This window comes from Seriola aureovittata, chromosome 10, assembly GCF_021018895.1.
Source record: "Seriola aureovittata isolate HTS-2021-v1 ecotype China chromosome 10, ASM2101889v1, whole genome shotgun sequence".
In the NCBI taxonomy this organism is placed as follows: Eukaryota; Metazoa; Chordata; class Actinopteri; order Carangiformes; family Carangidae; genus Seriola; species Seriola aureovittata.
Genome location: NC_079373.1, coordinates 4,317,153 through 4,344,679, shown reverse-complemented (window position 1 = coordinate 4,344,679; position 27,527 = coordinate 4,317,153). Strand labels below are relative to the sequence as shown.

Genomic DNA, 27,527 nt, shown 5'->3' with positions numbered 1-27,527 from the left:
CCCAGCAGCGGAAGCAGTGAAACCCAGCACACGTTATTTGGTTTTTAAGAGCTTCCTCACATCATTGTCTGCCCGCGCTAGACCTTTTATGCCCCTACCTCTGCTATCTGTTATTAAGGCCAATCTAAACCCTCTCATTATATCCCCCCAGAAAACAATTTCACCAGCTCCTCTGGAGTGGCTTTGAGGACGCGTCGCTTGTGTTGCCTGCAAAGTTATTTTTGCCCATTTTAACGGCCACCCAAGCATACAGTGCTTCCTACTTGTCTGCTAATTAAACGAGGAGGGCGACGGAAACTTTGCATCCTTTTATTTATTTCTTTTTTTTTTCTTATTCTTCAAATGTGCATTGGCTTCAAAAGTGTGAAGCACATAAACAAGAGGGAGGAGATTCTGTCGTGTTTACTCGTGTCACACAAGTGGACTGGAAAACAACTTGAGCAACGTTTTGATCTGACAAGAGAAAAATCTAATTTTTTAAACAGATGTTTCAATATTTTTATAACAGGAATTTGTTCAGAATTTGCAGCCATTGTGATTTTTTGGGGCTTCAGCACTTATGCTTTGTTCTCAAAGGTTGATAGTGTTTATAAAAGTTTACACAGGCACCAAACTGGGTTCTTCAAGGTTTAAACAGCATCTGACTCAAAACCCTCTGATTTATTAAAACTAACAAATAAAAGATACTTGCAGATCAGAATTTAAAAGAAAACCGATAAGCAGCTGAACTCTGTGAACTACAGACTTAGAGCATAAAAGCACAGTTCAGATACTGAATGGTTTAATTTATTTCTCTGTGCCATATCCTGTATTTTCTAACAGGCTTTCTGTGATGGCAGAAACCTCGAGAACCATTTCCTGGTACATGTTTTGTAAGGACTCCATAAGGATTCAGAAGAAACAAGTCACCTCATAATATAACATGACTTTCTTTTCAGTCAGTCCCCATACCTCACAAATTGCTTGGTTAAAGGAGCTATTTGTCAGTTTTGCTATTGCTACAAAGCTAACTTGAGCACCAACAGCTGTTACTTACCAGTGTAGAAGAAATGTTGTGAGTTCAGCATCAAACTTCATTCCATTACTCAATTAACAACATTAACATAGAAGCCAAAATTGGAAAATATTTGGATGTTTTACTTATGAGATTTCTTTATTTTGTGTTTTTCTCTGCCCTCTTGTTACTAGTGCTCAGGGCAGAATTAAGCAACATTTGAATCAGAATATGATGACAGATGTGAAGCTGTTGCTTATGTGTCCAGTCAAAGCTTATTACTTATTAAGACTTGTGCTTTCCTTCTATGCCAGCCAAAGTGACATGCAGTTTTCCCCTTTCGTCTCCTCCCAGACATCCTGTCCAGCCTCAACTCCACAGCGCTGTTTGGGGACCAGGACGCAGTGATGAAGGCCATCCAAGAGGCCAGGAGCATGAGGGAGCAGATCCAGAGGGAGCAGCTCCACCAGCAGCAGCAGCACTCAGGACACCAGAGTCTGGAGGCCAAGCTGTCCGCCCTCAGCAGCATGAGCCTCAACAACGGCAACAAGGTTAGAGGGAGAGCCAGGTCACATGTGTGGCAACATGAGAAGACACACAGACACACTTCACTGATAAGGTCTATAAGAATCACATGCTCTACATGCAGCTTTCAAAGGCATTTTCTTCCATGTGAAGAAACAGTTCTGATTCAGACACTCATGGGTCTGCATACACACACACGCATGAATTACACAAATGCAACAATATGTACATTTGACTCACACCAAGTACATTTACTTAAGTTCTTTACCTTTCAGAGGAACAATTTTTATTTAAACAACTTATTAAACAACTAATGTTACTGTTTACTTTGCGCATTAAGATTTTACATACAAAACATGTGTTCAACCCTTAAAATAGGATCCATATTAAAGATGAAACACTCACACGCACTCAACAGTGTATTAAAAAACATTAAGGTAGTTCCACCTGCAGCAGGTAAGAAATGCTGTTGACCTATTAAAGGTCCCATATTTTACACTTTCCCTCTGTTTTATTTGAAGGATTGATCCATAAGAAGATATATTTGTGGTTTTAAGAACAAAAAACCATCTCAGTGTAGTTTTACATCTCCTCTCTCAGGCTTCTCTCTTGAGCTCTAGTAACAAAAGGTCAGTGATCAGAAGAGAGGAGGCTCTGAGCCTCTCTTCTGATTGGCTACCTTTTTTCTGAGTGATCTAATAAAAATATAGCAGATCTCTGAAAAACCAAATCCTGCAGGGTTGGACGATGGATCCAGGTGGGCTTGGGGCATGGCTGAGAGACTGCTTTGTTGTGACATCACAAAGTTACAGAAGTCCTGACGGCTTGTTTTAAGGCTCAGTTTCTGAATACAGGCTGTGTGCATTTCTCTGTGGACTGAGCACTTTGATACTTTTACTGTGTTAATATAGAACCTAGACCTGCTTTATAATCAAACAACACATGGACATCTACCTTTAGACTATATGGGGCCTTTAATATCTCTGTAATAATAATAAAGCACTGTAGATGTCGTAAATAATTTACTTTAACTTAACTGTACAGTAACAGCTCTGCAACACTAACTGACAGGTGCTCCCCAAGGTTTTTATTGACTTGCCTTTATTGGAAGCTGTATCTCCAACCCAGAAATTTCAAAGTAAAGGCACACAACAAAATGTCATATAAACAATAGAAACTAAAATTCAGATTCAGCCGAGTTGGATGGTGAGATTATATTCAACAGGCCTTTTTACGTTTGCTGGGGAAGTTGATGTATCCTCTTGGTCCCATATGCTTCAGTGCTGATTTGGGTGTATATATTTTTGAGTGTACTGATTAGGGCTTTTATTGTAAAAGAACATTTTTACAATGTGGTATCACAACTTTTCCTTCAGAAAAACATGTGAACACTGCAGAGCATGCAGGACAATGTGGTGAGGAGAGCATTTATCCCTATACAGCATTCATATTATCATGTTCGCTCTCACTCCTTCACACACACACACACACACACACACACACACACACACACACACACACACACCTCCGTTGATCTCCAGACTCCTTAATCCTGTGTCACATTCTCTCCAGTATTTCACTGGCCGCTTATTCAAGGTTTCTGCTCAGCTCGTGCACGAGTCTGAAGAATATTCATGGACGATATTTGGTGTCGTTTAGCGCGGGCTGCACTTCTTGAAAACTTCTCTTTTCTCCTCTCATCTCCACGGCCACCCAGAAGCCAACAGCTTTGAAGAGGGAGCAGCTGGGCCAATGACAAGTGATGGTTTTGGCGTGTGAGTGTGTTTGTGTGCCTGCCTTGACTGAGACTGAGTGGGTGTTTTTTTGGAGAGGAGACGGTGTTAACATTAGTGTGTGTGCGTGTGTGTGTGTGTGTGTGTGTGTAATTGAGTCCAGCTCTCCACTTGCCCTGGAGGGGGGATCCCGGCCTCAGGGTTTTAGCCCAATTAAAGGGCCTTTCTCGTGGAAGAGACCCCCCCCCCCCCCCCCCCCCCCCCAATGCACACCTCTTCCCCCAGCTCATCTCTCCCCCTTGGGCTGAAGGAGACAGGGCCTTTGTACCAGGATCTCATATCCAGAGGGAAATCCATATTCCAAAACATCTTCAATCAGTCTGATCAGCCAATCACAGATTCCGAGGATCAGACACTCAGTAAAATAGGGAACATGATTAGACCGGCTCTCCTGCGCAATTGATCCCTTGTTGCTTGCAAGGATGAGGAGAAGGAGGAGGAGAAGAACTCATGAATATTTTAGGGGTGGAGACTTTGAACTCACCAACCCCAAGTAGGTCATGATTGGTGCACTCCAAGGATAGGCTGTTTTGAATTTTTTGGACTTGTTTGCCTTGCATCTTCAGGAGGAAAACATCCAAAATCTGGCAAAATATATCTCTGCTGTACTTATCCTCAGTCCCAAGTTGATTTTTTTTATAAGTCATTATACTAGTAAACACTGAGAAGCTCATAAATATAAATTATACAACAGCCTATACTAATAAATTGTTTATTAAGGTTTAATGTGAGTTGTCTGCCGCAGGTCCGATGAAAAAATCCCAGAAATATTCCCAAATAAGTTTAAGTGCTATAAGGAGCTTTTTGTTAAAAAAAAAGTTAACTTTGAAATGATCACAGATTAAGGTGAGTGTGTTGAAGGGAGAGACCGACGCACCTCTCCAGTTCTATATTTTCCAACTTTTTACGAACAAAACCAAAGCAATGCAGTAATTTGGTTTATAGCTCCATGCCTCCTAATAAAAAGCTCATTTGGAAAGTCTCAAAGTAATTGTTTCCGGTTCGAGGACGACAGCAGGCCTTGGTGTTTGTTGTCAGTTTGTTATTCGTTACCTAACAACAGCAGCTCAAAGACTCTTTCTCTTAGCTTTAAATACATAATTTTTTCTTTGGGACGGAGAATTTTTTTGTGTGTGTGTGTTTTTTTTCTCTAAAGCTCTCAAAGGCTTTGCTCTGTCTTAAACAATTCATGGATGGAACTTGCTGGATACTGAGAGTGTGACTCACCCGTTCCACCTCGGGAGGCAGCGAGACCAGCTCTTTTTCTTTACCTTGGATTTCTGTGTTGTTTTCTGTTCGTCGAATAAATTTGTTACTCAAATCCTCCCCTTTGAAACTTTGAAGCTGTGCCCGAGCCCTTTTTGTTTTATGGCATTGTACGAACGCGGCGCACTCGGCTTCTCCGGAGGGAATGAGACAACTGCTGTAAATGCTATTTCAGTGTAATGTTGAATGTTGAGCTATTTATTGCCTACACTGATTTGACTCAAAGGGAGTCGTCGCGGTGACGTCTGAGTGTTTGTGTTTATTTCGCTTTCTGTTTGTGTATTTTTGTCCCACAGCGTCAGGCATAGACGACATAGACATTTTTGTAAGAGGTGAAAGTGATCCTGTCCTCCTATTTGTGTGTGTGTGTGTGTGTGTGTGTGTGTGTGTGTGTGTGTGTGTGTGTGTGTGTGTGTTCGTGTGTGTGTCCTGGCTCTGCACTGGCCTTGGCCATGTTAATGTCATTATAGCTGGTGTACAGACGAGAGGCCTGGCCAGTTAGTGGCATTGTTGAGTATCACCTTACGCTTACGTTGCTTCCAGCTGGCCTGCGGCTGCCAAAGCTCACTGAAATAGCCACTGTGTATGACTGTGTGGGTTTGTGCATGTATGTATGTGTTTGTGTGTGTGTTGCGCGCAGAAGACTGTGCACTTTTTTTTTTTCATCTAAACAGCCACAAAACACTCCCTAAACCCACTTAAAGGAAAACATCAAGTTTCTGAGAGGTTGGCACATTACTCGGCTTACATGTCCTAGATGAAAACACCAAAATCAACCATGTGTCCCTGCTAGATTCTTCTCTCTGCCTCAATAGAAGAGAGAGTGATAACATGTGGAAGCTCTAAACCTGCATGGTAAGCTGTCTTAAAAGCGGGAGAGTTTTGCACTGGGGATTGGTAAAGTTTACACAAAATCTAATAGAAAAATAATACACAGCTTTGAACCACAAGGGACCACTGTTTCTGTTTCCACAGGAGGTGAACACAGTGTGTGATGGCAGACTGACTGCAAGTGAATCTACAGGCCACATAAGAATGAACTTTTTTAATTCTAATTCTTAATTGTCATGAACACAATCACTCAACAGCTGACTCTAAATTGAATGGTGGACACATGGGGGTTTTTTTTCCGTTTTTTTTTGGTGTCTGTTGAAGCTGCCAGCAGATCCTTCAGCAGCTACACAGAAGTGAGGTTGAGGTTTGCCAGATATTTGAAATAAAAAAAATCAATCATCAAATAAGAGCTTATATGCCTTCCCCTCTTAGCCAGACACCAGTTATTAATAATATGTCTTTACCTAATAATATATTTGATCATTAAGCTTTGATTATAAACCAGGTCTAGGTTCTATATTAATACTGTGAAAGTATCAATGTATGCAATCCATGGACAAAATGCACACAGCCTGTATTCAGAAACTAAGATTTCAAATGAACCGTCAGGACTTCCTTAACTATGTGATGTCACAACAAAGCAGTCACTACTTTTACATGCCCCAAGCCCCGCCCACCTGGACCCAGCGTCAAACCTGTCAGGATTTAGTTTCTCTGAGTGTTTACCTGAAATCTGCTATATTTCTATTAGATCACTCAGAAAACAGTCAGCCAATCAGAAAAGAGGCTCAGAGCCTCCTCTCTTATGATTGGCTGACTGACCTGTTGTTACTACAAATGTGTATCCAAACAAAAATAAAAACTTAAAATAAAACAACAGAAAAGTGTAAAATATGGGATCTTTAACATTCTTCTCAGACTACGTTTTTTACACATTTTCATGAAGAATTCATTCTTAACTTTTTCACAGTTTTGAAATTTACCAGATCTCTACATTTTAGAGGCCTTAATTTAATGTAGCCCAGTGTCTTTTGTCTGCACCCTGTTGAATAAAGTTGGTCAGCGTGCTTAGAGTTTCTGTTGGAGGCGCAGAATAAGTCTGGAGGGAGGGGGGGTGGGGGGGTGGGGTGGGGGGAATGGTTGTATAGACGTTTATATTGGCTCCACTAGTGAGTTTGGTCTTTGTAGGAAGCGAGCCTGTGAAAGCGACAGCTCAGACAGTTCCAAGTCTTGATTAAAGGTCGACGTAATGTTGCTGCATTTGAAGGCTGGATGATATACATTATAATAATGTATACTACAAAGCTGCGTCTGGCACCTGCAAATAGACTGTTGAGTGTCTACTTCTTTGGGGATTGGAGCCTCGAGGGGTGGAGGGGGGCTGGCGGAGGGGTGTTGAGGGCTATGAATAGGAGGAATGGTGAAAAGAGAAGGAGGGGAGAAGAAAAAAAACAAGGCTGACTGACAGCTCTATCGGCACAGTGAAGTCTGGAGGAGGAAAGAGAGAGATAGAGAGAGAACGATGAAGAAAAAAGGAGGAGAGAGGGGACGCTGGTTGGGAGGAGAGGGAGGGGAGGGGGGTGTTGGGGGCTGGGGGGGGGGTACGACTGAGGAGGTTGCCAAACTTGATTGGTCCGGGAGGAGACAGTAAACGGTTGCGGGTCAGTTGGAGGCAGGCCGTGCTGGCGGTGGGCGAGTTGTAACTGTGGTAATGAGCTCAATACGGTGTGGATTAAAAAAAAAAAAAACAGCAAAGTTTAGAGCGTTACCCTAGCAACAGTGGAGCGACGCAAACGCCAAGACAAGGAGAGACCAGGCGGAACAAAAAGAGTCGGGTGTCTCTTAAATTTAGAAATATACATTCAGCAGCAATATTGGGCTCCAGACCCAGTGAAAGGAACAGTGTGTTAAAAATACTGTGGCAGCACAGATGTGATTTGTTTCAGTGGTACTTGTTTGTACAGATTGCACTGAATGCTCTTTTCTGCTGTTTTTGTAATTTAACTTGATTTAATTTTTTTAATTTGACTCCGATCTCAATCTTCCGCTCGGTTTAATTCATCTTGTCCCTGCACACGTCCTTCATTGTGTGTAATTAATTTAGTCCTTGGTTAGTCAACTCGTCTGCTTCCAAGTCAAGAGCTCTTTTTGCTCCAATTCAGACCTGGGTTAAATAGTAGTGTAATATCAAGCATGCGATCAATGAGCTTTACTGTGTCAAAGCCATTCAGATACAGTAGAGGCAGATAAAAGTTTTTGCTGAGCAGCAGGCTTCCTCTTCGCTGTAATTGCCTGAGCATCAGCACTGTTATTGACTATTTTTAACAGGTAGTCCTTCTGTGGAGATGAAGAGGAGACATAATCCAACAGTGTACATAATACAAATGGAGTCACATGAAAGAGAAAGTCAAAAAAAAAAAAAATTTCTATAATACTGCTCCAGAAGGCAGCCATCCAGTATCAAACCAGCAGGCGTACGAGCCAAACCTATTTCAATCTTGACTAAACAAAGCAAAGACAGCTCCTTATTGCATTTGCCACAAGAGCTTTCAAGTAGACCGGAGTCGACCAACCGCAGGGAATATTTGCAGATTTTGACCCAGGTCTGCTGTTAATCTGTAGTTTGGATCGGTCCACCTCTATTGATGCTGTCCTCGTCCGTTTTCCAAAACCCTAACTCCACTCTGCATTAGTTTTCCATCGCTCTCCTCCCATTTACCAGCAATATTCGTAGCTATGTCTCAAACTGCTTATGATGTTTAGAAATTATGTTCTTGGCAAAGAAGGCATGTTTAGCATCATTTTGAGAAGTACAAATTTAATCCAAGACAACTTTTAGCAAGTCTGAGAGCATCAGGCTATTGCTCAGCGCTACAAAGTTTAAAAAGGATCCCCCTGGACTATAGACCTTGTCTCTGGACTAGTTTTCCATTCCATTCCTCTTCCTTTTTTCTTTCACTCTTTCTCTATCTCGTTCTGTCCTTCCCTCTTTCTCTCTTTTCTTTAGTCCTTTGTTAGGCGGTTGCTTCCTGCGGTGAGCATGGCACTGCCCAGGCACATGTTCTGTGGTGGGCCTGATTACAGCCCTGCTGTAGTGCTGACATTGGCCCGCGCCGGCTCCTCATCTATAAACACACACACACACACACACACACATACACGCTCACACATACACAAACACACACGCACGTACACACCGGCCCCTAAGTTCCACCAGCTCTGCCAGCGGCTACCGCGGCATGACTTCACCCAGCAACCATTCCTTGCGTCAAACAAAATGCCTCTGTCACCAGAAAAAGGAGGAGAGCGGAGAGGGAGGAGGGGAGGAGGAGAAGAAGAGGGGAGAGGAGAAGAGAGTAGAGGAGGAGCGTGGATGTGCGGTAGCTGTGCGGAGGGTTCGATGTTTTCCACCACAGTTTGGGAGTGTGGTGGGGTAATTTTAGCTGGAAGGCCTCGGGGCAGGCTGCTTGTAGAAGTGGAGTGGCAGGCAAGAAGACAGAAACACAGATGATGGGAGGTTGAGGAAGACACTGATGATCAGCACGGCTTTGAAGCAGCTATGACTTGTCTATTAGCCTATCGCATAACCGACATCATGACTCATTTCCCTCAGATAGAAAAAAAAAAAGTTATTTTGCTTTTTTTAATGACAGGCAACTTGATCCAGACATTAAAGGTCCCATATTTTACACTTTCCCTCTGTTTTATTTGAAGTGTTGATCCATAAGAAGATATATTTGTGGTTTTAAGAACAAAAAACCATCTCAGTGTAGTTTAACGTCTTCTCTCTCAGGCTTCTCTCTGAAGCTCTAGTAACAACAGGTCAGTGAGCCAATCAGAAGAGAGGAGACTGTGAGCCTATCTTCTGATTGGCTGACTGTTTTCTGAGTGATCTAATAAAAATACAGCAGATTTCAGGTAAACATCCTGCAAGGTTGGATGGGGGGTCCAGGTGGGCGGGGCTTTGGGCAGGGCTGAGAGTGTTGACTGCTTGTTTGTTTGTTGACATCACAAAGTTACAGAAGTCCTGACGGCTCGTTTTAAGGTTCAGTGTCTGAATACAGACTGTGTGCATTTTGTCCATGGATTGCATACGTTGATAATTTCACAGTATTAATATAGAACCTAGACCTGATTTATAATCAAGAAAGACACGGACATCTCACTTTATACAAGACAGGACCTTTAAATAATATGAACCAAACAGGAACTGGAAAAGAACTTTCAGAGAATATATTTTCTTGGAGCTCAATTCACATTTCTCAAGCAGCTTTCTCTTAGTGACCCTTCAAACCTTTTTTTGTGTTGCAGGAGCGGCTGCACTATGAGACACTGAGCCAGCACCTGGGAAAGCTTGGGGAGGATGCTGGGAAGATGGTCCACCGAGTCATTGACCTGACAAGACCAGAAGATCTGGATGGTAAGTTCTTCCGCTTTATTTTAATTATTATATATTTATTCTTATCTCTGATTCTTTTTCTTTGTTTTGGGACTCTTTTCTCACTCTTGCACTCTTGCAGCATTTTTGGTTGCTTACACCGTTGGTAATTCAGAAATCAATGCCAAAAAAAAAAGCTAGAGCGATGTAAGTGGAAGAGAGTGTCTGGAGTTCTGAGAAGCAGAGTCGAAGTTAGAAGCAGTCGCATCCTGTTAAGACTAAATCAATACCAGTGACCCTTAACTTGGTGGGCCCCACATAGAAGAGGCCTGTACCTCTGGGGGCCTCGTATCTCAGAGCTCCAGTGAGGAAGAAAAAGACATCTGCCAGAAAAACCAGAACATACAGGTATTCAGCAAATACAAATATTTATTGTGCTCCTCAGGAAGCGACGGTGAAGGACACCCTCCTCGGCTAAACAGAGCGCTCAGTGTCAACATTTTATGCTCTTCACAAATTTTACTCTGTTATTATTGCTGCAAGTACATGACAAGAGGCTGAATTCTCCTCCTTTTTTACACAGCTAGTGTTTGTGACACAAGATCCCACCCAGCACAAGTATGCAAACAAAAGCAGGCGAACACAGGTCTGTTGTAGTTAATGACGCTTACTGCAAATAAGTTTAATGAATGAAGTGACTTGATATATTGAATGTTTCAGATACACGAAATTGCTTAAATACATTCACTGTGTCTGAATTTAGTGGAAGGACACTGACTTTGTGTTTCCTCAACCCACCTGTTTCTCATAAAGCACCACTGTTTACAGGCAATGAGGGGTTGAGGAGTGCTCATCAGGGTTTAGTTTAGAGTCAGAGGAGTAAACACAGGAGCATAGGCACTGAGATACTATCTGTTTGTGTGAGCATGTTGAGGGCATCACGGCAAGACCCCCATCAGACCTTTGTTATACATCCTCTTACGAGAAGGAGAAAAGGGGCCTCGGGAGTGAAGAAAGACACAGGACTAGTCCTTATCAGTGCTGCGCTGTGCGTTTAAAGTGTGAAAGTATGAACGATGAGCGTGTCAACATACTACAGGAAGTGTCATTCCTTTGTGTCACACAGGGAGTAATATCACGGAGGCGCGAGTGTTCAGGGAGGCGCGGGGCAGGAACAGCAACGAGCCGCACATCAAGAGGCCCATGAACGCCTTCATGGTGTGGGCCAAAGACGAGAGGAGGAAGATCCTGCAGACCTTCCCCGACATGCACAACTCCAACATCAGCAAGATCCTGGGTGAGATTTCACAGAGCTGTGTTCAGCATTCAACGTTTAACCTGAGCCACAAACCCCAGGCAGGAAAGCTTTGAATCCCATTACATTAATGTTCAGGTTTTGGAGGATTCTCTTGAAGGTTAAGCTCATATGGAGTTAGCGTGACAACATTATTCAGTGTTTTGCTTTTGGTTATTAAAATTAAAATTTTTTTTACTTACTAGAAGATCACGAACACATAATCAGCAGATCATTAGAATTTCTTTTCCCAGCATGAACCCATCACCTTTTGGATGGACTGGGACAAAATCTCAATGAAAATCAGTTTTTGGGTTGTTGTTTTGTGAAAACCAGATAAAAAACAATGAGACTTATACGCTGTACATCTTACAGATGCTCACTCACAATTAATGGGTGCAGTTTTGCAAGCTTCCATCATCTCATTAACAGACACTGCACCTTCCTTTAAAGGTCGGCCTCTCTGCTTATTAGCTTACCCTCTGCCACTATTTCCTACAGTTCACAGGGTTTCTTACCAGTCTTCTGCAGACTATAAGAAGGACTAGTGTTTCTCAACCTGGAACACTCCACACACAGAGCTCCACTGTGTCAGCCTGACCAGTGTGATGGATGCATTCAGTTAAAAAGCAGCCATGTTGATACTAACCTCCTCGACACAGATAGCCATTCACACGGCGCTGAGCGTAACGGTTGTTCGTGAAACATTCTTAAGACCCTCCACTGTCCGGCGCAGGGCTCCAGTGAGCTTGAGGGTGGCTGAATGTAAATGCTCCTCCTGAGCAACATTAACAAATTGCTTTTTCTGAGGTGGGTCTGTCTCATTGACTCGGAGCTTTGAATGGGCTCCGATAAAGGGAAGGTTTGTGTTCAGATTCGTAGGCTGCAAAATCCAACTATGACAGAAGTTTGAATTGAAATGAGATATTTAAACTCCTTCATCATAGTGAAAAAGTTGTTTAATATGTCAACTGACAACCTTTTGGCAGGAAGCACTAAGCGATAATTCTCCAGATATTTATCAAGCATCTGTGGCTGTGACACTGGAACAAAAAGCAGAGCTCAAAGTGCACAATTTTGTATGTGTACATAGCTGCATGTGTACAATGCACGTCTTCCCAATGTAATAACACAGCTGGACTCAGGGGAGTGGGTGGCAGGCTTTGAAAAAACCTCCTCTCTGTTTCCTGTGTCACAAAAGTACCAGACTAGTTTGTGATAAACCTTGATAAACAGAGGAGCGAGGCGAGTGTGTATAATCAGTTGTCAGAGTGCTTCGCAGATGGGCTGCATTCCTGCAGTAATGGCCCTGTCCACTTCTTCAGAAGGTCCTCTTACCGAGGAAAATAATAAGTCCACAATGTGTCATTCTTCTTGAGCCAAGAGGGAGCAGAGTGTAATCCACTCCTGATTTTCCTTGGTTAAAGACTCAATGGTGTCTGTTCACATGATGATATTCAAACTTAAAGAAACCACCAGAAACGCTGAAGGTTTATGTATAGACCAGGGCTGTGTGCCTCTTTTGAATGACTGAAATAATGTGCAGCTGAAATGACAGCATGTTAGTCCTGTTGGATCAGGGACTCATTGCCCATTTCATCTATTTTACCACGAACTCATGTGTCACTGAAACCGTTTAGAAAAGCATGCCAAACCAGTTTTCATCGCTCCCTAAATGTGAGGAAGTTCCTTTTTTTGTCTCCGATTTCTGTCAAACCCATAGTCTTTATTTCTTAACATACATATATGTTTTTTTGACAAAGTAAAACTGAAACAAAACTAAAGTCTCAAATCCTTTGCTCCAGGCTCTCGCTGGAAAGCCATGACCAACCAGGAGAAGCAGCCGTACTACGAGGAGCAGGCCCGCCTGAGCAAGATCCACTTGGAGAAATATCCCAACTACAAGTACAAGCCGCGGCCCAAGAGGACCTGCATCATCGACGGCAAGAAGCTGCGCATCGGAGAGTACAAGCAGATGATGCGGTCACGACGTCAGGAGATGAGGCAGTTCTTTGTGGGGTGAGTGCCACCGCTGTCCCTGAACGTCACTCAGCTTTTTATATAAGTGCTCGGATTGGTTTAAACGAAAGCCGCTGTTTATTCCTTTGTGTGGTTTTAAAATTGAATTTTAAATTAGACTGTTTTACATAGGCACGACCTTGAAATGGACTCAATGTGTAATAATGATTTAAATCCCTGGAAATCACACACTCATTCAGCCCATTTCTTTCCTTCTGGGAACATTGTTTTCATTCTCAACTTTTCTCAACATCACAGAAGTACCTGGTCCAGCGCACTTTCTCCATCTCTGCTTTACCTCAGAAGGCAGGACCCTGAAACAATAACTCAGGCAGGAATTTGACTCTATCCCAGGCCACCATCATTCAAACCATCAGAACACTAATTCTGTAGGCTAAAGTACCAGACTAGTTATACATTTGGTCACTATGTTCAAGTGGGAGGAAAATGATCCACATTACAAAATACAATCATTTTATGTTCAATAAATATGAAAATAAATGCTCACTAATAATAATTATAATTATATTTATTTTTTACCATTTCCATAATTGCATGTTATTACACGAGAAAGTGGAGGCCACATCTATGACATATAGTCATAGCGGAAATATTTAAATATTTATATTTACATATATTTATAATCTCTATCTCTATCTTTCTCTCTCTCTCTCTCTCTCTCTCTGAACGAGAGTAAACAAAATCCTGTGAATCAAGTGCTTACTGAGCTCGACCGCTCATCAACAATGAATAAGTATTATTATTATTATTGATGGTCATATCAAAAGCAAACTCAGTGTAGACAGACAGGGCTGACAGGAGCAGCAGTAACAGTGTGGACACACTGCAGCAGCAGCAGTTCAGTGAGGTAGCATCACACACAGGTGGGGTGATGCAAGATGTCCGTCAACTCATTGCTGCTTGTCATATTATTGCTGGTTTAGCTGGCTGTTGACACTCAGGTCACCAGGAAGTGTCTCAGTTGTCCTGACGGACTGTCCGCCGCTGTCAGAGGGAATGAAGCTCATTTCCCAGAAGTCTTTGTGCATTGACCGCCACAAGCCTTGGATCATAGACCACTGCTGCACCTGTGACCTTTCAGTTCAGGTGTTTTTTAATAAGCATGCCATCCTGCCAGCCGCCTCGGCCTGAATATGTGTACTTTTGGAGAAATTAAAGCACCGATAAGTAAAAAAACAAATGTATTTTTATTTAGTTTTTTGCTTTGTCGTTCAGATATTTCACAAGTAATTGCATTGTGTCTTTGCACTTTTATGTCAGATCTTTTTTTATTAGTGTGTCAGTATGAATATAAAATATTCTTAACTACATCCATTAGCTAGAGGTTTGTGGAGTGACCATCAGGGTTTATGGACCCTTAAAGAACGATTTCTTCTCGGAGCCTTTTGTGGTTCTATCTGCAAAACCCTTTAAACATTCGCTGAAGAGCATTATATTTTTTAGAGTGTAGTCAGCGAGGGGAAAAACAGTGGCATTGTCTTAATAGGAACCAGCCATGGATGTGTTTAAAGCCATCTCAGTGGCCTGTGTTTGAGATGGATTTACCAGAGGCCACGGCTTTGAATAGGAGCGATTTTTAATAGCTTGTCATTTATTAAATTAGGACAATGCGGGGCGCTTGCGGGCAGTGAAATTGGACACAGACAGACATAGTGGAATATGAAATGTAAGCAGATGTTTGAGAGGGAACAAGAGCGAGGCAGACGTCACGAGCTAAATGCCACATTTACTGTGTGTGGTCAAGCAAATGCAAAAAAAAAGAAAAAAGGGGTATGATTCTTCAGGCCTGGACTTTCAATCAAAGTTAAATCAAATAGCTTCTGGAAGCTAGTACACAAGCAGTTTCTGGCACATTCCATATAACTAGGCCGCTGTTGTTTTAAAGAGTTTAATGTGAAAATGAGTCCGTCAGGGAGGACAGCGGTAATTGTTTCAGGAGACAGAGGAGGGAAAACTGTTAGGTGAGAAAAGTGACAGCAATTTTCCTGCTTTATGTGGCTCATTTGAGGAGCCAGAGGGCCTGTTTGAGTGATGTACGTTTACCCTCATTCCATCTGTATCTTAACAAGTTATTTAGCCGACGCTGCTGCGAGCTGGCAGGGAGCGCTGCGTGTTAGGACATGCCCCAGGATGAGAAGCGCTGCTGTTATCTTAAGTGGCCTCAGAATTAATGTTTTGTTCAAAGCAGTTTGTTCAAAGGTTAAAATGAATCAGTATCGGATCAGTCAAAAGCTGTCAGCCGCGTAACATCATCAGCAGTTGATGTGTGAACTGTTACTGTGACCTTTGGTATTTTTCTATTTCTATGCAGTGTGTTTATCTTCTTTTATCTCTTTAGCAATGCTAACAGCGTTACAGTCAAACTGAAGTATCTGAACTATCAGATGGATTGCCATGAACCGTTCAGACATTCATGTCCCCTGAGGATGTGTCCTCATTTCTGTACTTTTTAAAACCAAACATTAAAGGAGCTATTTGTAAGTTTTGCTATCGCTACATAGCTAACGTTAGCATTGGCAGCTGTTTACTTACCAGTCTAGAAGAAACATTGTGAGTCCAGCATCAAACTCTATGCCTTTACTCACCAACAGCTGTTTCCAGCGGTGGAAACAAACACCAGCGTTAACTATTGTCTCTATCACGTCTTTTCTTCTACTGAAGTTAGCATGCTAACCAGCTAGCTTTGTCACATTTCCGATAGCGACTCACTGTAGTCTCCAGTCTGCCCTGAAGACAAAGTGCTGCTCAGAGGACGAATTATTATTATATTACCTCGTCTTGTAAACGCATCGATGGCTGAAGCTCTTGTCAAGCGATAATCACCAACTCCCAGCAAGAAACCACGTTCACCACAGCTTCTTTAATGTTGTTTATTGTTGTAAATAAACCTCTGTTTAACACCTTCTTCTTTCTCTTCCTTCCTTTTCTCCTTCCCTTGTTTCTCAGGCCTCAGCCACCGATTGCTCTCGGCAACAGCCCGGGTGGGGTAGGAGTTTACCCAGGCGCAATTACCATGGCAACGACAGCCACACCATCCCCACACCTGACCTCAGACTGCTCCAGCAACTCAGCCAGCCCTGAACCAGCCATCCCCGTCATCCAGAGCACGTATGGGGTCAAGTCCGAGCCCGTCATCGGCGGAGGCAGCAACGGCGGTGGGGTCGGAGCCCTGGATCTGCCCAGCGACCCCACCAACGGAGACGACGACATGGACATGTACGAGGACTTTGAGGACGAGCCCAAGTCAGACTATAGCAGTGACCACGAGACACGGGAGGCCGTCAGTGCCAACTGAGTGTGCTCAGGGTGTCAGTTTGTAAAAAGAGAAAAATGAAAAACTCTCGTTATACTCAGAAACACTTTTTAAAAGCATAGTTTATTACAGAGACCTTCAGGCGACCTATCAGGACATGCTGCGTCACACACTGAGCATGCCCAGACAGGATTTTAACCTCAGCGGACATGCTCAGAAAGTTCTTGGGACAGTGTATTGATGGACGTCCATTTGAAGAAGAGGGCTGATGGGGGAAAAAAATGTGACCCGAGAACACAACCTGAACAGATACTCAGACATCCAGCTGACAATGATCTTCAGTATCCTACAACTTTGACAATCTTACCCGGAGCGAACAAGAGTTAGAAGAGAGAAGGAGAGAGAGGACAAATGAGCGACAAACACATGGAGCTGTGTGGTTTGTAAAGAGCATGCATGGATTTTGAAGCATCAGGAATTGGTCTTCAACAGCTATTTGGTCTTAAATGTTTAAAGAGTGATTTAGTTTTTATCATTATGTATTTACTTTTTTGTGTTTTTTTTTCCTTTTTGTTTTTTTGTTCTATAGACTTTTTTCTGACAGGTCACTGCCTGTACAAACTCTGGACTGTCGGAACTTGAAATTTGAAAAGTTTTAATATAAATCCTAGCTCTTGTAATCTTATAGTCTTACTTTTGTTTCTTACGAATACATCTACATCTTTTTTTTCTGACAAACTGCTTACATTACATTACTGTTAGATTTTTTTTTTTTTTTTTTTTTTTTAAATATCCCAGCTCAGGTATGATGTGCCAGCTTGTGAATGTGTTTTGTTTTGTTTGTTTTCATACAAAAAGAGTGGTAGGACTTTTCAGATTGTCAATGAAATAAAGGGAGCAAAATCCCTTATATCACATTATTATTATTATTATTATTATTATTATTATTATTATTATTATTATTATTATTATTATTATTATTATTATTATTATTATTAAGTAAGTAGGTAAGTACCCAGACATTGTACAGATTTTCTTCAAATGTGCCAAACCTACATTCACATTCACTTGGGATGTTGTAGTCTTAACTTCCAATGCTGCAAAAAAGTCTTATACAATCAGCTTTTTCTATCTGATGAGATGAGTTCTTACTCGGTCACTGCTGGCTCCCCTCCTGGCCCAATCACAGGCAGCGCTCAGGGAGGATGTGTTCTCATCGCACTCGCTCACTCACACACACACACACACACACACACACACACACACACATTTTGCGTCTCTCTCTGGCAGCCACTGCGGCTTTCAGACGCCGTTAGAGGAGCAGCATCGCAGCATCGAAGGAGTTTGCTCTTCTATTCCACTGCATTGGTGCTTTCATAAACCACATTGCCCACAGTTCCTTGAGGCCAAACACTTAACACATTGTGCAGCAAGTGCAGCGCAGTACGGTGAACCAAACCCCCGACATTTAGCATTTGTCACTTTCAATCAGGCTAAAGGTAAAGATATTTTTTTGGCTTAATTTCCGAGACACTTGAGATAATTCACGAGTCTTAAAAGTGAACCTTGAGCTCTGTTCAATCAGCATCACATGAGCGGGGAAGGAGCCGCCCCTGGAAGACCCTACTGTAGGATTAGAGTTTCTAATATTCTGGATCCCTTAACTGTATTTTGAATTGTGCTTTGAATCGGTACAAAAAATGTACAAAATGTTACTATTTTTGTTAGCTTGTTAATATTTTTAAATGTCTTCTCAGCATCACGTGGGGAAAGTTACACAAAACTTGTGTTTTAAAGAAGAATTTATATAGTTGCAAAAAAAAAAAGGTGGGTTTAATAGGTCTGTTATTTCAAAAAGGGTACCTTTTCTACGTTGCATGTATATTTTACAGACGAGTAAATTATTTAGAGAAGAATGGAGGAAAAAAAAAAAAGGTGCATAATTCTCACTCAGCATCTCAGTCACAACCAAACCCCGGTTTAGAGCACACACAAGTTTTTCCATAGTCTGAAGCGAGATGTTCCTCTTTTGGTCTCGGAGCAGCCGGTGGTCAGCACCGCGCTGGGCGTGTGCACGCTTTTTTCCTCTGTTTTACTCAGATGTCACATTCTTTCTCTGAACACACGTCATTTTTTTTTTTTTTTCTTTGTCTCTTTTCACCACAATCTCCGCAGTTTGAACATGTTTCCATTTTCAACACCTGTGACCTCAGGTGGTTTCTGGGTGCTCTGTTTTAGTTGTTTCCCATGCCTTCTCTTCGTGACCATATCTGGCAATTTTTTTTTTTTTTACTTGGAAAAGCTTCACAAGCTGGGACTGAACATTGGTTTTTCTGCTTGCATTATGGGAAAAAGCCTCATGCATAGACATTTCTGTTAGTGTCATACACATCCTAAGCACTGGATATAAATTCTATGTTTTTTTGTTTTTTTTTTAGTATTGACTAATGTGAAGTTGTTGTTTGATTTTCAACATTATAAATTAGAACAGTCAAAAGTTGAGGAGGCCTCGTACATGCCAGGCACCAGTAAATTGCCATTTCTTTAGAAGCATTTCATTTATTTAAGCAAAAAAAACTTTTCGTTGCTGCAGCTCTAGCGCCGCCTGAAGGGGTCACATCACCTCTGACCTCTTTAAAAAAAAAAAGGTAACCTCATGCTCTTTGTCAGTTGTGACCTGCAGAAGCAGAACACACGTTTTCTGGTCATACACATTTTTGTGATGAGTATTGTATTTGAAATTCAATTGTGCGTTTTAACATTTCATTGTATTTATTAGCCAGCTTTGGCTCTAAAAAGTGTCAATAAAACTTGGTGAGAAAGACAATCAAAAAAAAAATTCAAATAAATAAATAAATAAAAAGTTGACTTGAGAATTTCTTTGCAAACCTGTCACTTCATCCTTGTTTTTCAAGTGTTTCTTTGACTGAGAGTTGAATATTTTGCACAACTATATTTGCAGAGAAGCACTCGTACCTATTGTGTTCTGCGTGTGAAAGCCCTCTGCACAAGATTCAGGTAGTGCTGCATGAATTTTTATTTCCATTACTCTCGAATAGTGTGCTTACTTTCCAGGGATCTAATAATTTCCAACACAAGGCTTTCTGTTTCCAAAGTAGAGCTATTCCACTCCGTCTTTATATTTTGGTGGCCCATTACAGTAAATGTGGCCTATTGTTCCATTGTGTGTGTGTGTGTGTGTGTGTATGTGTTGTGTGAGGTAACGCCACACATTCTGACTGTGCTGTGGTGTATACGCCACGGCGCCGGTACTCGCTGCAGCCAATCCCAGCATTTCAGAGAGGGAAACAGAGAGCGCAGCCATATGCAGCCACATCATAAATCTAATTGTAATTCCCAAATCAACTGTAGCGTCACCCTGCGAGGGGCGCCGGCAAGTTTGTCACACACTCCTTTGTGTGCATTCGTGTGTGTGTGTGTGTGTGTGTGTGTGTGTGCGCGCTGTGCTATAGCTCTTGGTTGGGAGGGGTGTTTGAAATCATACTTGTGCTGTTGCCATGCTAATCTCGTTAAATAAGTCATCATAATTTACATTTCCTTTTTCCTTTCTGCAGGATGAACATTTAGCTGTTTGCAAGTTGACAGATTGTTTCTGTGTGTGCTTGCTTGTGCAAAGCTTTCACCACCTTAACAAAGGATTGTGTAGTTCATCATAGTGCAGTCATGGTTGCATAGCATGATACACACATTCATATATATATATATATATGATATATACATACAAACTTCATTAAGCCCCAAAGGAAACTGACGTAATCCTCACTTTCCATTCAGTTTTCCCAGTTGTTAAAGCTACTGGTAGCTACATGTAAAGAGATTAGTCAAGTGGACCTCATGTCATATATGAAAATAATTGTTGTATTCATGGAGTGTGAGAGCTGGGTGGGGTCTGAAAACAAGTCTGTAAAAAAAACAAGCAGAAGACTGTAGTTTTCTGTGGTAATTCAGCTGATGCACTCTTGAATTGTCCTAATGAGGAGGGTTCCACACAGTTTGGTTTAGTTCCCTTCAGATATGTGTTAACACACAAAAATACTACACAAAAAAAGTTAAATTACCTCGTTAAAAATGTGAAAAATTACATTTACTCTTTCAGAAAGTGTACTTACATTACACCAGAGGAGGAACTAGAAGTTTCCACGTCTCACTTTTGTAAGGTGTCTGTTGGACCGTGATTTGGCTTCCAAACTCGTTGTGATGTCACAAAATCATCGCTCAGAGAAAGTTTTCCCCCCGCAGCAGATGAGCGTGAAAACAGCCTTCTAGCGTCAAACTGTGCACACAGGCCAACATCAATCTGCTCAGTGAAGTTCAAACACCCGTGTGAGGTGTCAGGAAGCAGCACACTTTTGAGAGGAGGGAACTTTAAAGAAGATCCAATGATCCTTTTCATGTGAACGGATGAGTTGTGTTGTTTATCAACCAGGAAACTGCAGTTACCGAACACATCATCGCTGAGACCAGACGACCGAGAAGAGAAGAGAGGTATAAACCTGGATATGTGGGAGTACAGAGTGACAGCTCGCCTTGTTATCCTGCTAATTGTTCTTCTCAAGTGAGGGAGAAATTGACATAGTGATAAACTGAGCGGTAATTACACAGGCTTTGAATTTACCTTTCTTTCTCGTCAGGTTGAGGAGGGCGGGGGGGGTGTGTGTGTGTGTGGGGGGGGGGGGGTGATGAGGTATAATGACATGGTTTCTTCATGAAAGCCTGGTCTTGGATGGACCCCCTAGGCAAATTCACTTTTTGATTTTTAAAAACCATCTTGAAGAGTAGAAAGAACAAAATCCTTTCTTGTCTTTTTTCCCCTCCTCACTGATCGGGCCTTTAGATCAAGAGAATTATAAATTGTTATTACAAAGGAGGAGCCCCCTTCAGACGTGTTGGAGAGGCTCTTTCAATGAGGCATCAAAGCCACCATGTTTATGATCATGGAGGCTCCACTACTCATTAAAGCGCACAGAATGGTCACGGTGCTGCAACGCGCTGCCGTCCTCTTTGAGCTAAGAGCTCATGATGCTTAATCATTCAAATGCTTTTGAATCAAAAGGGGGATAATTGACCCCTGCACTTCCGCTGAGTTGATCCTGTTTCAGTGAGCAGTGTTTGTGTGATTTTGTAGGTACAAAGTCGTCTAGATGTCAACATTTAATTGAGAGTGAAACTGTTTTCAGTGGATTTCAACTCAATGCAAGTTTAATCACGTGGAATAAAAACAAAGTTCATACAAAAATTCAGGTCATTTGAGGTCAGACATGTTTTTTTTCTCAACAAAAATGTAAATATAAATAGCATTTTTGCAGTGGTTTGTTTCAGTTTGCAGTGTCTATTAATCTAATGTTCTTCTTCTGTTTGTTCACACCGGATTCATATACTCTACCAAACATCTGTTCTCTGGTAGATCTTTGCTGGGGAACGACCAAAGGCCGACAGCTGGGGGGGTTGGTGATGTCTTTCTCTAATTTTCCATGTATTTAGAAATTGAAATTTTAATCTGATGATGACGATACTAGATGATGAAGACAAGGGATCACCACGGTATTACAATTCATCCTGAGGGGAACATGAATGTGTATATACTGTATATAAAATTCATTAAAATAAATTTTACCCAAAACTACAAATGCCAACCTCATGGTGGTACTACAGAAGAAGTCAGGGAATCACCCAAGTCAGTAGGATTCATCCTCTGGGGACCATGAAGATCTGCAAAAAATCAAATAAATAAAAACAAATGAAAATATGAAGTTAAAAAATAAACAAAAAGATCAAATAAATAATAATTGAGATATTACAGTCTGAACCACAATTATGGATTGACAGACAAACAGACTGACATTGCCATAAAGACAATGTCAGCACTTGCTTCAACTTGTTGCTTCAGATACCTATATATACATATATATATATATATATATATATATATATATATATATATATATATATATATATATATATATATGGAAAAGGGAGTAGGACTTAATATGACACTAGAATATAAAGTGTGTGTAGGCGGCACAGATGGGCAGTGGTTAAGGTTCTGGGTTTGAACCTGACTGCTGGTCTGTGTGGAGTTTATGCCTGTAGGTGTTAATGCCAGCATGGTTGTTTGTCTCTTAAGCTAATGGGTGGATGGACAAAGCATGTGTTTTAAGTACGGCTTTGTGTGCACCCCTTCAATTACACAATGCATGCAAACAAAAAAGATTTCTCCGAATATACTCATCCTGATAAAGCAAATCAATCTCATTTTAGGAAAACATGTACCGTGCATTAGTTGTATTGTAAAATCTTCCCTTGAATACATTGTTGGACAATTTTTAGCTAATGAAAACAATTATAAATTGGGAGGGGGGCTTATTAGAAATCCAAAGGTCAGCAGCCTTGGGAGGCCTTCAACAATAACAAAAAAGCTGAATGCATTACCTGAATAAAAGAAAATCATACAAAAAAAATCCCTTTGAAAGGAGTTGCTTTAGCTATGTCTGTGTTTCCATGTCTTTGAAACATTGCATAAAGGCCTATACTTCTTTTTTTAATGCAGTTAGAACTGAAAAAAAATCTACAGCACTTATTCAGGAAAATGGGCAACGGACAAAAGGCCAATTTTTCCTTTTTGAGGATAAGTCCTTGGGTCGTTTTAAGTGCATTAGTCCGCTAATTAAATATTATATGTTTAACGAAAAATGCCACTTTGAAAGCAGCTGGATTGTTTGACTCAAAGACGCTGCTGTAGCCTTGATCAGTGGAACTGTGTGCGAACACGGGGAGGTAAAGAACGCCATTGTTGCCAGTCCTCCCCTCATTTGACCTGCAGTCATCCTCTCTAGTGATTTTACAATCACATTCTCTTTTGTGCTCTCCTCAGAAATAAAGACACTAGACACAGTTATGCAGAGGAGGGGACTCAGACGTTTCTGAGCATGTTGAATCCATTTTGCATAGTCCGATGTGTTTGTTTCACTGACTGCACATCAACTCATTGTTCACCGGTTAAAAAGGTACGAAGCTCTCCCTGCTACCAGTTTAGAAGACAAGCTCAACAACCTTGGATTAAAACAACAGAGAGTTTCACATCTAATGAAAATGTAGAGTAACATTTCTTCCATCCATGAGCCGTACCAAGCCGGAGTACCTGGAGGGAAACCGGTCCACACAGATACATAGGCCCAGACTGAACTAAGGTGCGAACCAAGGACCTTCTTGCTGTGAGGCGACGCTGCTAATCACTGCACCATCTTACCGTCCTTCATATATAATATATTTCAATATATTACAATTTCAATCTTTTGATGTTTTCATCTCAGTAGAGGTATTCACTTCCTCCTTTTCTCCAAGGGTTTTAACCTCGACCTTTACTGACACAGTTTCTCTAGGAATTATAAACAGGATTTATACTTTGAAAGCAGAGGTTCACTGCAAATGCAAGTAGTAGTGTTCCCCTTTACGTAGCCATGCAGAAAGTAAAGGTGTGGAGGCTGGGATGATGGTGGATTGATGGACCGGAGTTTCACAGCATCACATATTTTCTAAATTTTGATGTAAAAAAAATATATTGGTAGTGAATGTAATGAATGTTTCCCAATAACAATTGATCTAAGTAGTTAAGAGTATTTCCTACAAATAAATCTATATAAACTCTTAAATTCTTAAATGTCTGCATGCATCTCCCAAAGCAGCACTTCAGTGTGATTGCATGCACATGCGGTTTAGAGCGTTTTAATGTCAGCTCTCTAACAAAAATTATAAGAACTTAAACTAAACGTGCAGTTTGAGATTCATCCTGCAGGTTAAAGAACTTCTTGAGATGCTCCTGTGGGTGGGTCGGACTCATTAAACTACAATAAAATCTAGTCCTCTATGACAGTGCTTTTGGGAAACTCCTTATTCTTTAAACAGAAACCACCATTTTGTATAAAAGCCCAAAAATAATGTATCCAAAAATAAAAAAAGTCACTGTTCTTCAGCCTTTTCGTTTACAGTCATAACACTGGTCTCCTTTGAAAAGTTTCTTTCTTTTTTTAATTTCACAACCAAAAACTCTGAATGTGAAGAAGAGATACTGAAAGAAATTTACAGAGGAACAAATATGCTATAAAGTTGAAATATATGTTTTTTTTTTTATCCAGTCTATAAACTTTAGCATAAAAGAGGGAATATAAAGCCTGTAGTAACAAAACACTTTGGAGCCATAGCCACAAGTCTGAACCAGTTCTGTTGCAGTGACATGTGGAAAATGCTAAAATGCTTTGCACAGATAGAATCAGGAGACTGCGAGTTTTCAAACAATGCACAATTTGTCACGGTTGTGTGAAGATTGAGGTACAGACCAAAACACACCTACAGTAGCACCACCAAGGCCCAAGTCCTACAGGTCGGAGCATGTATAAAAGGTTTGAAAGGTTAAACTTAAAAGGGGTTTTTGCGAGACGGATTTAATGATGCTCTGTACGGTTGTTGGTGTGTGGCCATGTGACATGATCAAAAGCTGCGGAACCGCTACTAAACCTTGGACCGTGTGGTGAGTTTTGTCAAGTTTTGTCTCCATTTGTTTTCCCTACAGAATCCACTCCTGGCAACTAAAGCCTGATTAAGGGCTTCATGATTACGTTTAGGCAACTCAAAGCACTTGGTTAAGGTTCTGGAAACATTGTGGTTATGACGAATATATCACAAGGTTCGGCAAACCAAAGCACTTGGTTAAGTTTTGAGAAAGGTCACGGTCTTGGTAGGAGACCGAAAAAGTCGACACTGATTTGAAGGATTAGACTGTCGAGCTAACGAGCTTTGTACTCTCTGCCATCCACCCCGCCTCCCTCCCTACGAGTTTTCGCTGCAGTGTAACGCCACACTTTCTCCTGCACTGCAACAAACCCATCGCCAGTGAACAGAACCCAGGTGGCGTTACAGTTCCCCCTCCATTGCGTACAGTAAAACAAATTAGTTGTGTGTAAATATAAGTCGTCGTAGACAGGGTTGTAATGCACGGATCATAATACTTTAACTGAACTAGTGTCCCCTGCAGTTGTGCCTCATATGGAAGCATGCACACCTATTGATTACAGGTTGCAGTAGCCACATTACCCACATGAGAAAGGGCTGAAACACCTTTGATCAGGAGCCACTCTCAAACACGGCATTGAAGATCATTGTAGCCTCAGATCACTGAGTAAAAAGATACATTTGATATATGTGGAACCACCAATTACAGCGCTCACTGCTGTCTCCTCACATTGTTTTGTTGATTTATAATCACTTTACTTTTTATGTAGGTTTGATTGAAGCATAAAAAAAGGTGAGAAGGTTTTTCCTGCGGTGCCCATTTTGTTATTGTTTCAAAAGAAGAGCACTTTATCGTATTTTTGACCTCTGTGTTTGAAGAGGAGTTGAAAAGCAGCAAGATGACATCACAGATATCATCGCATACGCATCACATTATGACATTAGAAAGCTGCAGTCTTATCAAAGCCTTGACATCACATATCTAAACACGTGACATACGGCTGTCAGTTGTTAAAAAGTCACTGTTAGCCGGCAGCTGGAGCAGCTGACAATAGCTTTCATTCTACACACTGCAGTGATGTAACGAAGCTCAGGCTGCTGAGGTCCTGTCAGGTTACATGTGGACAATAGAGGGTTCAGGGACACACCGAGTCTGTCTATAACATAAAAACATCATGTTGTCAAAGAGTACAGATGACAATTTACTGACTGACTTATAGCACCGACAATACAATTTATTTGTATTTACATATGATAAATATCCATTGGTCAGATGTGCAGACACACTAAACTAAGTAAACTGAGTCAAAATGCTGAGTCACCAATAATCAGTGGCTCAAAAAAAACAGAAAAGTCTGTCCAAATTTCTGGCTGAAAAAAGAAAAATGAAGCATCGCTGAACGTGCGGTGTTTCCCTGTACACTGATTTATTTGTGGCAGCCTGCCACATTTTGATTTTCAGTTTTTTTGATATTTCAAAATGGTGAAATGTTGGTTTATTGTAGAGCATCGAGTCACTCAGCCCCTCCTCTCTGTGGGAGAGGCAACAGGTGAGATAGATGATACAGAGACTGAGCTGTTTACTTGTTCAGTTATTTATTTGTTACAAACTTGGCAATCAAAATATTTGCAGTGGAGCATCTTACATAGTGTATTATTTAATATTTTAATAATTGACCATGTTGGTATCACAGCTAAGGGTGAGTGGGTGGGTGGGTGGCTGGAGTGGGTGCAGATGAGGTTCCTAATTTGCAAAATTCTTTGTCCATAATTCCTAATGGCCTGTCTGTTCCTTTGCAACTGTTTTATTTAAACGATGAACGACTTAATCAATACTAACTGCATTTCAGTAACAAATGGAGCATTGTATTCATTTAGTTACAACATCAGTCACATGATGCTGAATATATTGGCATCAGCTGATCAAAATCCTGCTGGTGGTCCGTGTCTTTGTTCACTGAGGAACTTTAGAGTGATGAAGCCTCCACCAGCCGCAGCTCTGCTGGGTTTCATTATTCACACTGTTGACACTGAATCACGGACTCATGATTCACATGATCTTGAACTTGAAACGTCCCAAATGATGAGGGCGGGATCAGAATAGTATTAAACTGACTAACTGTCGCTGCAGACCCTGTTCATGACAAATACTGTGACGCGTCTAGCAGGAAAGTATTTATACAGTTAAACTGTATTAGTTGCGGCCGCAGCATGTACAGTATGTATTTCCTCTCTGGGCCCAGCGGACCGGCTTCTCATACCTCACTGAACCTAATGGAACCGAGCCAATCAACCAATCAGTGTCATTACTGTCACCTGTGCTAGTTCTCATGTGACAAGTCTAAACGTCTGCTGCGACCTGCTGGCCTGTAAATCCTGTTCAGCTGGTTCAACTTCAAAATGTTTCTGACTTCATTTAAAGTTAAATAATTTGTTCAAAATCTTTAAGTTGTGAAAATGGAAAACCAACCAAGGTGAGTTCATTCAACTTGAGAAAACAAGCTCAAACACAACATGCGAGGCTGCTCCCAGTGACCTTCTTACATTATAAACATTCTGACTGAACGGAAACAACCATAACTTCTCTCAGCATGTATTGTATATGTATGTATATATATATACAT

The 27,527-nt window shown here is 41.3% G+C and overlaps 2 protein-coding genes across 7 annotated transcripts in view; one reads left to right on the top strand and one right to left on the bottom strand.

Moving 5' to 3' along the window:
- The window catches only part of LOC130176085 (transcription factor SOX-6-like), a 118,561-nt gene extending 99,308 nt beyond the window's left edge, over positions 1 to 19,253 (top strand). For all 6 annotated transcript variants that reach the window (XM_056386951.1, XM_056386955.1, XM_056386953.1 and 3 more), the window contains 5 exons: positions 1,349 to 1,545; positions 9,724 to 9,832; positions 10,917 to 11,087; positions 12,890 to 13,103; positions 16,071 to 19,253. In XM_056386951.1, coding sequence (XP_056242926.1) covers positions 1,349 to 1,545; positions 9,724 to 9,832; positions 10,917 to 11,087; positions 12,890 to 13,103; positions 16,071 to 16,419 — 1,040 coding nt within the window. In that variant the 3' untranslated portion in view covers positions 16,420 to 19,253. The remainder of the gene's footprint in view (positions 1 to 1,348; positions 1,546 to 9,723; positions 9,833 to 10,916; positions 11,088 to 12,889; positions 13,104 to 16,070) is intronic.
- Positions 19,254 to 21,581: 2,328 nt separating this feature from the next.
- Positions 21,582 to 27,527, bottom strand: part of zgc:113516 (uncharacterized protein LOC541449 homolog) — a 35,710-nt gene continuing 29,764 nt past the window's right edge. The window contains exon 9 of the mRNA XM_056386280.1: positions 21,582 to 22,107. The gene's annotated coding sequence lies outside the window, so the exon portion shown is untranslated. The remainder of the gene's footprint in view (positions 22,108 to 27,527) is intronic.